The 13,493-nt window shown below is 33.8% G+C and overlaps 1 protein-coding gene across 1 annotated transcript; it reads right to left on the reverse strand.

Moving 5' to 3' along the window:
* Positions 1-1,218: 1,218 nt before the first annotated feature.
* LOC137626950 (neuroligin-4, Y-linked-like) lies at positions 1,219-13,110 on the reverse strand. The gene is made up of 6 exons (XM_068357936.1): positions 13,104-13,110; positions 12,775-12,980; positions 5,092-5,286; positions 4,641-4,798; positions 2,891-3,006; positions 1,219-2,207 (listed from the first exon to the last, which is right to left on the reverse strand). Exons 1-6 carry the CDS (start codon positions 13,108-13,110, stop codon positions 1,219-1,221), a joined length of 1,671 nt encoding a protein of 556 aa, XP_068214037.1.
* Between the last annotated feature and the right edge of the window lie 383 nt (positions 13,111-13,493).

The raw sequence follows: 13,493 nt of genomic DNA on the forward strand, positions 1-13,493 counted from the left end.
TCCCCAATGGCCTTGAATTTGCTAAATCAATCATATTAGCGGTAAAGTAAATTTTATCTAATAAACCACAATATATTTTCGTTTATTCGATCATTTAATTTTTAGAAATAATTCAAATTTTAAACTTTTCTTGTTTTTAGGTAATGAAACACTGATAGAAAATAATTACTTTTTATTCGTTACAAAAAGCACACACATATATACATACACATACACTGATAACGTATCCCCAAAAAACCACCACAGGTTAGATATAAAGTTTCAAAACAACAAAACATTCTATTGTGAATGGCAATAGTTATAATGTTCACTTTCTTCTTCTTAGATAGACACTATTACGGTTTCCATTTTTTCTTCTTCTATAATTTTTATATGGTTTCATTAGACTTATTAATGAACATCTCAAAATGGGTATTCATTTTTTTTATTTATTGAGGATTCTTGTTGTTGGATTTTCTTTTAAGAATTAGTGTGACTCATAATCAAATATCCAGTCCAATTCAATTGATATGTTTTTTTTTTAATCTTTGAATTCAATTATGAGTATTTTTCTCTTAATTGGGCACCAGTTACTTTACTTAGGGATATCAGATATTCTATCAAATGTGGAAAAAATTAATTTTGTAAAAGTTCCTTATTATAAAAAGTAGACAGCTTTCTTTTAATTTTAGGAATAGTTAATGTACCCAATATCGGACTCTAGGAATCTTCATATGTTAAATACCAAATTTTATTTCTTAATGTTGTTATTAGTAATTTTTACTACCGATAATTGATTGATAGAAAGGAACTGTAAATCATTAAAAAAATTATTCGTTATGTTTTTGCATCTCTGATGATGTTCTAAATGCACCATAGTGATGAATTTGTTTGATCGACATAGTTTAATACAGAACCATAAAAAAAAACAAATTATTAAAAAAAAGACTTTGATCGAAATACATAGTTAGATGAGTTGGCTAGTTTTCTGAGAACCGTTGTTTTTCTGAGTATCATGAAGTGAGTGTTTTATTTTTCAAGAAAATCAGTTTTATTAATTTGCCTTTGATAAGTATAACCTTGAAGACGAGATGGTAATCTTGGAGGTCAATATATAGGTAATGGACCAGATCAAAATTAATCATGAGACCAATTTGCCCTATAATCTAGAGTATATCTAACATTGATTTTAAAGAAGTAGAACCTTTTTTGAGTATATTACAATGATATAGACTATAACTACTCCCTAATCTTCATAATAAAAACACTGGTTGACAAATAATTTGGAATCAGTTGTCCATCCTTCGGAGAATAACTTGTAACTGGATGGCCTGCGTTGGGTATATTATTTTGGACGAGTTGATTCTCTTTTGTTGAATGCGAAGGGACGAGTTGACCATCGACTGGTGAATATGTAGAGACAAGTTGACAATCATTCGGAGATGTGTACGAAGCCACAGGCTGCTTGAGCATTGTAACTGTTGATATATTTTCTTTTCGTTCATGTAGAGTTTGGGTATTCAAAACGATGCCTTGCGTATCTGGAGAGAGCCTATTGGATGTTACGCCAGTTATATCGTCTATGGTTTGTATGCTGCTTATGTAGTCTGGCGGCCAGTCATGCTGGGACTCCTCTTCAAAGGCTGTGGCCAGGTTGCTATGCATTGTGATAGAAAGCCTCAAGGTTCCATAATGCCATGGGGCATATATTGTCTTAAAATTGTCCCCAGACGAGTGCAACTGGACGTTATTCCCACTCTCGCTATTCGCGTCCTGCGAGCCTTTGGTGAGGCTCCGGCGGTTGGCCTTATGTTGATAATAAACGGTAGTAAGAACCAAGATATTTAGGATTAGCAAAGACCAGGCAATGGCCACTGTCACACTCAGTGCAGTTGTGTAATGGAAATCCTTCCCCATTTGACTTAGCATATCTAAATTACATGATTCACTAACTTGGTTTTTGTTAGCCGTAGCTACAATTGTCAAGTTATGGAGTGTATTTCTTGGGCCAGTGAGGGTTGGAGTGATTGGGCTAGATAGAAAGCCTTCAGTAAAGTTATACTGACCTGTTGATTCAGGGTATAAACCAGACTGGAGATCAGTTGGTAATCTGTGAAAGTTTTTATCTGGACCGTACCGAGTACCCACTCGTTCGAGACCAGGTAGTAGCCAGGACCACAAGGCTACTTTTCCAGCACGGTAATGGTCACGTACAGAGTTCTGTGTTCCTGGAATGAATAGACATAGAGGTAACTAAAACTAATTATGTGAAAACGAGGATACAATATCTATAGAAGATATATTCCTTAAATATAAAATATATGGTTTTGACTTTTGATGTTATGCATAAATATTTTTATTAATTTATCAATGAATACGTTTTGGATGTTACAGCTTCATAAGCTATTACAAATAGAATCCAAACACTTAAATCTACCTAAAGTAAGTTTCTGGAAAAGCTACATATCTTATATATATTGATGATTAGAATTATATCATATAATTTTAGATGTAATATCATTTAGTTTATTAGATTAATCACCAGTTAAATATTAGTATTTTATTAAGGTTCTATAGTTTTGTGGAGTAATTGAAGAAGTTATGTTTTACTAGATTAGGTTAATGATATTCATAGGAGTTGGGTTATTGAAGAAAGAGAGAGAGAGAGAGAGAGAGAGAGAGAGAGAGAGAGAGAGAGAGAGAGATGTTAACATCTAGAAAATAAAATTTCATATATAGAGAGGAAAGGGATTATTAATTAATATGTAAATTATCATGAAGAAATAAAATTACTCTAAGAATATGAATAAGTGTATTTTCCTGACCTAAGGTTATATATCTAGAAAATATTGAGAATCTTGCATCATTATATATCTGAGTGAATACAGCCCCACAAAAATAGGAACCTCACCTATTTGGAAGTATCTCTGATAGACTGGATCATATTTGGGCCATATCTGCTCTTCAAAAGTTATGTCGTTTGCACTCTCGGACATCTTAGCTGTGGAAACTGTGTCTTTTGGATGTCTGTAATATGAACATAGAGTTTTGAATTGATACCATTAGTATAATTGATTGATTTATGGTATCAATGATATAAAATGTACAGTATATATATATATATATATATATATATATATATATATATATATATATATATATATATATAGATAGATAGATAGATACATACATACATATATATATATCCATATCCATATACGAAGGTACTTCCACTAATTTTGGGTGGTAGCCGACATCAAATGAATGAAAAAAGGGACATTCCCTCTCTATGCTCCTCCCAGCCTGACAAAGAAGTCAACCAAGTTCATCTCTTACTGCTCGGGTGCCACAGCCCACCCTCCCCTGTTATCCAGCATAGATGAAGCTTTATAACGCTGAATCCCCTACTGCTGCTACCTCTGCAGTCATCCAAGGCGACCAGAGGAAGCAGCAGGGCCTACAGGAACTGCGTCACAATCGCTCACCATTCATTCTTATATCTAGCACGCTCTCTTTTGCCTCTCACATCTATCCTCCTATCACCCAGAGCTTTCTTCACACCATCCATCCACCCATATCTTGACCTTCCTCTTGTACTTCTCCCATCAACTCTTGCATTCATAACCTTCTTTAGCAGACAGCCATTTTCCATTCTCTCAACCTGCCCAAACCACCTCAACACATTCATATCCACTCTAGCTGTTAAATCATTTCTTACACCCGTTCTCACCCTCACTACTTCGTTCCTAACCCTATCTTCTCGAGATACACCAGTCATACTTCTCAGACACTTCATCTCAAACACATTCAATTTCTGTCTACCCGTCACTTTCATTCCCCACAACTCCGATACATACATCACAGTTGGTACAATCACTTTCCCATACAAAACTGTCTTTATATTCATGCCTAACCCTCTATTCTTTATCACTCCCTTCACTGGTCCCAACACTTTGTATCCTTCATTCACTCTCTAACGTACATCTGCTTCCACTCAACCATTTGCTGTAACAACAGGCCCCAAGTACTTAAACTGATCCACCTCCTCAAGTAACTCTCCATTTGATATGACATTCAACCTCGCAACACCTTCCCTTCTCATACATCTCATAATCTCACTCTCACCCACATTAACTCTTAACTTCCTTCTCTCACATATCCTTCCAAATCCTGTCACTAATCGGCCAAGCTTCTCTTCCGTGTCTGCAACCAGTACAGTATCATCCGCAAACAACAACTGATTTACTTCCCATTAATGATCATTCGTGTCTATCAGTTTCAATCCTCGTCTAAGTACTCGAGAATTCACCTCTCTCATCACTCCATCAACATACAAGTTAAACAAGCATGGCAACAACACACGTCCCTTTCTCAGCCCCACTATCACCGGAAACCAATCGCTCACTTCATTCCCTATCCTAACACACGTTTTACTACTATTGTAAAAACTTTTCACTGTTTGCAAAGACCTTCCACCAATTCTATATAACCTCATCACATTTCACATTGCTTCCCTATTAACTCTATCATATGCTTTCTCCAGATCCATAAATGCGACATACACCTCCTCACCTTTTGCTAAATATTTCTTGCATATCAGCCTAACTGTAAAAATCTGAATCATACATCCCCTACCCCTTCTAAAACCACCTTGTACTCACCTAAATTTTATGAAATTACTCCACATTGATATGAACGATTTGCTGAGGGAGACCTCCATCTTAGTGAAGTTATAACTTGAGGCCAAAGGTCCAAGAGCACCCATAGGACCACCAAAGACGTACGCCAGCTCGTTCAGGAGAAGAATCTCCTTTCCAGACTTTGGGAAAGATAATTAGTTCAAATTTAAAGCTTTATTGTAGTAATAACTATATTGAAAAATTATAATTGGAATGGAAGAGGAATATATGATTTTATTTATATCATGATTCTTTTATTGATATTTATCATTTTATATTTTCATGAATATCATTTCCATGATTTGGAAACATACATCTCTAATCTATGGATGATATTCAAAAACTTTCTATAGATTATTAAAGATTCTCATTAATAATATATACCATATATTTTTATTTTATATAAAAATCTAATCTATCCATATCGACGTACATATGAAACTTCTTCCTCCAGGACGTAGAGATAAGATGATCGGGAAGTCGTGTAGAGCTGCTTGGCAAGATCTGCCATCGGTGAGACGATATTGGCATCGTGAAGGCCTTGGCCGGTTGAGTCACTGATGCTGATTGGTTGATGGAGGGATCTCGACCAATCAGTGTACTCGGCTGTGATGGCTAACATTATTTCCTGTGGTGAGATGAAAATACTCCATGTGAAGTATACTTTTATTATTAGATTGTATAGTTTATATGTGTGTGTCCAGGTGATAATAATAATAATAATAATAATAATAATAATAATAATAATAATAATAATAATAATAATAATATTAATAATAATAATAATAATAATAATAATACTCACCTGCAGATGATATCGATAGTTATTGACGACGAAGGATCTCAGCAGATCCTCCCTATAATCAGCATCGAATCCTTCCTGGAATTCTTGCTGACTCAGGATGTCAAGGAGGTTAGCAGCTGTCATTCCTAGTAGGAGGTCAACTGGAGTTTGACCTTCCTTGCCTTTGAGGTCAAGAGGAAGAGTAAGATTTTTCTTATTTTTCTTTTTATAGTTGAGTGAATAAGAATATTACTTTGTATAGACAAATGGAGATATTTAAGTTATACGATTAATTACTTGGGTGCAAGTTAACTTTTATATTATAGTTTAGAAATTAGAAATTTTATTCTGTTTAAACGTATGTGATCATTATGCAAGGATTTCAGTTCGTAACTGTATATATCTGTGTATATAAAACAACAACAACCAAAACAACAACAACAAGAGCAGCTGTGTCTAGAACTCTGCAGGACATTGGCCACATCCATGTCCTTATTCATGACTGTGGTTTGACTAGTTTTTATCACCACGCTTACCAACTACGGACTGGTGATGGTGGGTGATTTATGTCTGATTGCTCACAGCAAAAGTAGCTATTATAGGTAGCCCTAGTACAGCTCTGCTGATCACCACGTTAAGGTATCCCCACCCATAAAGGGAGACGCATCTATATATATATGTATATATATATATATATATATATATATATATATATATATATATATATATATATATATATATATACCTGTGTATAGAGTTTTATATATGTAATGTTATAGATTTATAGGTTTAGGCTGTATTTTCCATCTCATGCATTATGAGTTAAGACCCTAAATAGCATTTATAATAAATAGATTGTTTTTGCGTTTGAGCTGACAAACATAGCAAATTCATCTACGGAAATTTAGAAGTAAAACTTACCCATTTTTCTCATATGATTTTTCCAGTCTGGTTTGATAGTGACACCATCAATGCTGGGGCCAACAGCCACTTGGAACTTGGGTGTCTTTAGTTGAACCTTTAGGAAAATTGGGTTAATGTTATTTTCTTTTATAAAAGTTATATTTTTTTCCTAAATCATAATTAATATTTAGACCAAAATATTAAAGTTAACTTATTATTTGTCTTTTGCGATTGAAGTAAAAGCACTATAATAAAAAGAAATCATCCTATGTTAAAATAAGTATTACAATATTGTTTTAACGTATCCACTGAAATAAATATCTAATTACAAAAAACTTTAATTACCAATAAGTTATTCAAATTCATTACCTGGTACAAAAGGAGAAAAAATAATCAATTATTCTTTATATTTTGAAACAAATTGCCATATTGTTTAATAAAATGTATCACTAATCTCTTGTTTTTTTCACGTTTTAGGAAAACATAAAAAAGGAGCTAAATACAATATAATTGTTTAAATATTAACCCCCAAAAAACCACTTAACAATCAATGAAATTATTATTATATGTATTTCCTTCTGTATTTAATGTTTTCTAGCTATTTGCATTCCATTTAGCTTATTTTCTTTGTGTGAACAGTATCTGTGGTGGCATATTGCCAGGGGCAGAATAATCACTGAAAACCAAAATATTTACTACGTAAAATTGTTCTTTTTATTAGAATAGACAGTATATTAATAACCAAATTCTTAAAAAAGTTCCTATAATTCTAGCATAGTATATGATTGGAAATAGTATACGCTACAAAAGTATAGTCTAAAGAGTAATAATCATTCCTTTTCTTTTTGATGGTTATTTTACTTGTAATAAAAAACTAATAAAGCAATTAAATTTTTGTCGGATCACGTAAACTGGTAATCAAACATTCTCTATACAACTCCAACTTAATCACCTGCAATATGTCGTGCAGAGGCCTCTTCCTCAGACACAGGAGAAGATTTTCATAGTGGCGAAAGAGGTCGTTTGGAACAGGGCAGTCCAGCTGGGTGGCTACATCGAAGGCGTGTCCAGATGGGTCCCGGACTGAAGCCCAGGGACTGAGTGCAGATCCTGACATCAGGATTGCTCGCTTGAACAGACCTGCTCCTGATGACCAGGGAAGAAGGATTAGGCCAAGGATATTATAGTAGGAAGGATTCTATGGTGTTACGTGTTTAGAGGGGCTGTTAACTTATATGTTTTTGGTACTTTTTTGGTAGAGACATGGTTTATATATATATATATATATATATATATATATATATATATATATATATATGTGTGTGTGTGTATATATATATATATATATATATGTGTGTGTGTGTGTGTGTGTGTGTGTGAGTGTGTGTGTGAGTGTGTGTGTGTGTGTGTGTGAGTGTGTGTGTGTGAGTTTAAACAAATATTTAAGGATTCTGTAAGCCTCAGTGATCATGAATATCATAAACTATATCATCTTCACCCGTCTTTTCTCTCATTAATGATCCAACTCGTTTCGTAAGGTAAAAACAATATTACTTTTTGCAGACCAACAGAGAAAATACGAACATCTAAATAAATGTAGTTTGGTCTTTGTACAAGAACAAGACTCCATTTATAGAATATCTATAAACAAGAGAAATAAACAATATTGGAAAAGGAATATCCAATAACAAATAAAAAGACGATAATAGATAATTGAATTAGTGTTTTTTTTCTTGATGATAATAGAATGGAATGGGATATAGACATTGAAGTTTATTGAATCTGACTTTTTTATTAGGAATCACAAGAAATCGAATATGTAGGTATGTATACATACACACACACAAACACACACACATATATATTTATATATATACATATATATATATACTCGTATACACACACACACACACATACACACACACATATATATATATATATATATATATAATATATATATATATATATATATATATGTGTGTGTATATATTTATATATATATATATATATATATATATATATATATATATTATATATATATATATGTGTGTGTATATATATGTATATATATCTATTTATAGGTATATAATTTTCAATAATATTAGAAAAAAATTTAAAATCCCATAAACCCAATTAAACAGAAATATTAATCAAAACCTACAATTTTCCTTACAAGTTCACAACTCCAAAACCAAAACCAGAAATGAGAGTTGAAATCCAATAAGGAAATACCTTGAGGAAACTTGAGATGCTCCACGATATAGTCATTCTATTATTTGCATTATTTAACTCTCGTTTCCATTATGGGATTTTGAAATAGGTTTCCTTTCAGAAATTTACATTTGTGGAATAGATGGAGGATTTTATTTGACCTGATTATCTTTTTGAAGAGTGAAGATGCTACGTTTACTAATAATAATAATAATAATAATAATAATAATAATAATAATAATAATAATAATAATAATAATAATAATAATAATAATATTATTATTTTTATTATTATTATTATCATAAAATATTATTATTATTATTATTTTTTTTTTTCCATTAAACGATAATATTAAATATGATAGTCAAAATTTTCAGCTTATTACTATTACTATTCAGTGTACTTTCCTCATGGAAAGGGTAGAAGAGACTCTTTAACTATGGTTAGCAGCTCTTCTAGGAGAAGGACACTTCAAAATTAAACCATTGCTCTCTAGTCTTGGGTAGTGCCATAGCCTCTGTACCATGGTCTTCCACTGTCTTGGGTTAGAGTTCTCTTGCTTGAGGGTGCACTCAGGCACACTATTCTATCTTATTATTATTGTTTTGTACTTCTTGTTTGTTTTTTTGAAATGGTGTGTTGGGCAGGCTTAATAGAAGGGCCATGGATGCCTGGTGGTTTATCAAGAAGTTGTCTTTTCCTTTTTCTGATTCTTTTTCTTCTCCAAACCATCCTTACTGTTCTCCCTTCAGTTGAAGTGGCTATCCTGGAGGGTATTTAGCCTTGCAGGGTGTATCGGCTCCTCCATGTTGACCAGTTTTTTCGACTTTTTACAATAGCCTACGGGTATCATCAATCACTTTATTTATAATTCTGTACATATTGTTTTTGTTATAATTCTTGTTAATCTAGTTTTTAAGTATGAAGTCTTTTTTTTATTTCTATTAATTCTTATGCTGTCTGGAGACATTGAGCGAAATCCGGGACCAATTCGTCCAACATATCGTCATTGTTGTCTTCTGTATTGCAATATTCGTGGTCTTCATACAAATATCCAAGACCGAACAGTTGCGTCCACCCAGTATGATATTATTTTGTGCTCTAAAACTTTGGTTTGTAATATGAGGCACTCATCTGAGCTCCTTATAACTGGTTTTAAGAAGCCAATATGTTGAAACATGATGCCATCACTAGGGCCAGGTGAATGGCGGTGTATATTAGGACCGAGTACTTTGCTTCTCATAAGTCCTGCTATCAATGTGGATGTCATGAGATTCAGGTAATAAAAGTTTGTGGCAGGCATAACAACTTTTATTTGTGTTTGATCTACCGAAAACCAGACATCGATGATTCTATCTTAGATTGTCTTCTTACCATTATGGCTAAGATACAAGAAGATGATAGAAAGGCTTCTTTTGTCTTTGTTAGTGATTTTAATGCTCACCATAGGGAGTGGTTAAGTTTTATCTCTCAAACCGATTGCCATGGCTTAAGAGCTTTAGACTTTGCCTCTGAATCAGTCAGTGAGCAAATCATAAATAAAGCTACTCACAGGTCTGGTAATTGCTTTGACCTCGTATACACTGACTCCCCTGGCGTTATAACTAGCAAGGTTGGTTCTCCAGTCGGAACATCTGATCAGGCCTTAATTTCATTAGTAGTGAAGACTGAGCAACCTGTCCCTGATATATCATACTCTTGTAAAATTTATATAAAATCCCAAGTAGACTTGAACGAGATTTTGTATGATTTTTTGTGCTTGAATTGGTCACAATTATATAGTAGTGTAGATCCTGTTGTCCCTTTGAATGAGAATCTAGTCAACGTAATAGTTCAATGATGACTGTAGACGTGCTTATTTTGAGACGCAGGTGGCCTATCTTCTTTGGAAGGGTAACAGATCAGATTTGACCTGGACAACTATACTTAGCTTCGAGCTTTTGCTCAGATATTTTATGCCTCAACTGAAAAGGAATACAATTTAACCATAAAAGAAACCCTTTCTGGTACAACTCAGGAACTTAAATGCAGCAGTTCCTCCTTTGCTTAAACCTCCTTTACTCGCTGTCCAAAGGAAAAGGCAACCCTTTTGGCTGATGTTTTTGACAGTAAACAGAGTAATGAAAAATTTTAACGTCCTCATTCCTGTTTTCCTGAGGCTAAACTAACTAAATTAGCTTTTCGATCACGTGAGATTAAAGCTCTGTTGATGGACCTTCATGCTTATGGAGGTGTAGGCTCAAATGGTATTTTTCCTTTGTTTTTTATAAAGACAGCAGACTTCTTAGCTCCAAAGTTATCTGTTATTTTGCGCAAGTTAGCAATAAGAGGAACTTTTAGCACTTGTTGGAGAATTGGCAATGTTACTCCTCTATGTAAATGTGTTTATGGTACCTCAAGTCCCACTGATTAATTTCCATAACTCCCATATTATCTAAAGTTTTTGAACGTCTTCTGGCAAAACGTCTTAATAGGTTTGCTGAAGGTAATCATATACTCCCTGGTTAGCAATTTTGTTTTCGTAAAGGCCTTGGAGCATGTGATGCCCTTCTTACAAAATCCAATGCTGTACAGAAATCCCTTGATTGTGGTCAGGAAGTTCGTATGATTGGCCTTGATTTTAGTGCTACCTTTGACCGTGTTAATCATGATGCCCTTGTTTTCAAACTCAAATAGTTGGGAGTGGGTGGGTCGTTTCTTAATATTATTATTGATTTTTTAAGTAATAGATCTCAAAGAGTTGTTGTTGATGGGCACCATAGTGAATATAGGAATGTGATATCCGGTGTTCCACAGGGTAGTGTTCTTGGCCCATTACTTTTCATACTATATACACAGGACATGTGGTTTGGCCTATAAAACAAGCTTGTTGCATATGCAGATGATGCTACTCTCTTTGCATCAATTCCATCCCCTGAATGCAGATCTGGGGTTGGTGAATCTCTTAGAGATTTAGCTAAAATTAGTGCATGTTGCAAATTATGGGGTATGAAGTTGAATCCTAAAAAAAATTCAAAGTATGATTGTAAGAAGGTCAAGGACAGTGGCTCCTCAACACCCGGATCTCAGTATTGATAATGTTTCTTTAAATCTGTATGACTTTCAAAATTTTTGGTGTGATTCTCGACAGCAAATTTACTTTTGAGAAACACATTAAGTACGTGACTCCTTCAATTGCACAAAAAATTGGCTTATTGAGAAAGTCTTACAAGATTTTCGGTGATCAATCTATTCTGAAGAAGTGTTTTAATTCTTTCATTCCACCCTGTTTTGAGTATTGCTCTCCTGTCTGGTGTTCAGCTGCTGATTTTAATGTTAATTTGTTGGACAAAAACTTATGGTCTATTAAATTTCTTATTCCTGATCTATATGTTAATCTTGGCACCGTCGTTCAATTAGTTCATTATGTATGTTGCATAAGATTTTTCATAACTCTGACCTTCCTTTACATTCAGATCTCCCTGGACAATTCTATCCTGTTCGTAATACTATACTGACCGCTAATTCTAATAGCCAGGCCTTCTCCATCATGAGGCTCAATACTTCACATTATTCTAGAAGTTTTATTCCAGCTGTTACCAAGTTGTGGAATGATCTTCCTAATCGTGTAGTTGAATCAGTAGAACTTCAAAAGTTCAAAGTTGGCGCAAATGTTTTATGTTGACCAGGCTGACATGAGTCTTTTTATAGTTTATATATGACATATCTGTTTTTGACGTTGTTAATAGTTTATATTGGACATATCTGTTTTGACGCTATTACTGTTTTTAGAATGATATATTGTTAATTTACTCTCATCATTCATTTCTTTCCTTATTTCCATTCCTCACTGGGCTGTTTTTCCCTGTTGGAGCCCTTGGGCTTATAGCATCTTGCTTCTCCAACTAGGGTTGTAGCTTGGCTAGTAATAAAATTAATAATGATATTACTATAATTATTATTAATTTTATTGTTTTTATTATTATTATTATTATTATTATCATTATTACTATTATTAGTTATAGGACTAGTAATATTAGAATTAGTTAGATTACAGTATCAGCAGCAGCAATACGATCAGCATTAGAACTAATCATGATATCAAATGCATCCCTTAGAAATATCACAAAAAAGCCCATTAACATCACATCATCTCTCCAACCACAAGTAACATCACCTAAGGATATCTTAAAACATTTCAAAATTTCCTTTTGTCACAGAGAACAAGGTTTACTTACTGACTGACCTGTAGCAGCGGGCGTTATGACAAGGTAGTTCAGGCAGGCGGCTCCCGTGCCGTGACCCATGACCGTGACCTGACCTGGGTCACCCCCGAAGCGGACGATGTTCTCTTGAACCTGGTGCAAGGCAGCCAGCTGGTCCATCAGGCCGTAGTTAGCTACAGTTGGGCGACCCACTGGGTCAGGGTTCGCGTTGTAAAACCCTGGGGTATATTAAGTAAGACTTGAAGAGCTCAAACATTGATGTAGGTATGTACTGTATATGTATATCATAATTTTGCACATTTAGACGTTTATTTCATATTCATATAAGTCATATATTATACTCCTCATTATATCTGCATTCTCTTGACTACGGGATCAAAGACCCAAGGGGAAATTAGCTTTAAGATACTAGCTTCTGATAAGCCGGGGAATCGAACACGGCCTAATAAATTGAGCTGCTAGGTCAATATATCCTCAGTTTCTTGAGCCCAAGTTCGACTCTCAAGCACGACCAGAAGCTATTATCTTTGAATGAATTCCCCCTTGGGTCTCTGATCATGAGGTAGAACGAATTCAGATAGTAGGAGGAGTAAAATTTATGGCTTCTATATATATATATATATATATATGTATATATATATATATATATATATATATGCATATATTTATGGCTTCTATGTATATATATATATATATGTATATATATATATATATATATACATATATATATA

This window comes from Palaemon carinicauda, chromosome 34, assembly GCF_036898095.1.
Source record: "Palaemon carinicauda isolate YSFRI2023 chromosome 34, ASM3689809v2, whole genome shotgun sequence".
Taxonomy (NCBI): Eukaryota; Metazoa; Arthropoda; class Malacostraca; order Decapoda; family Palaemonidae; genus Palaemon; species Palaemon carinicauda.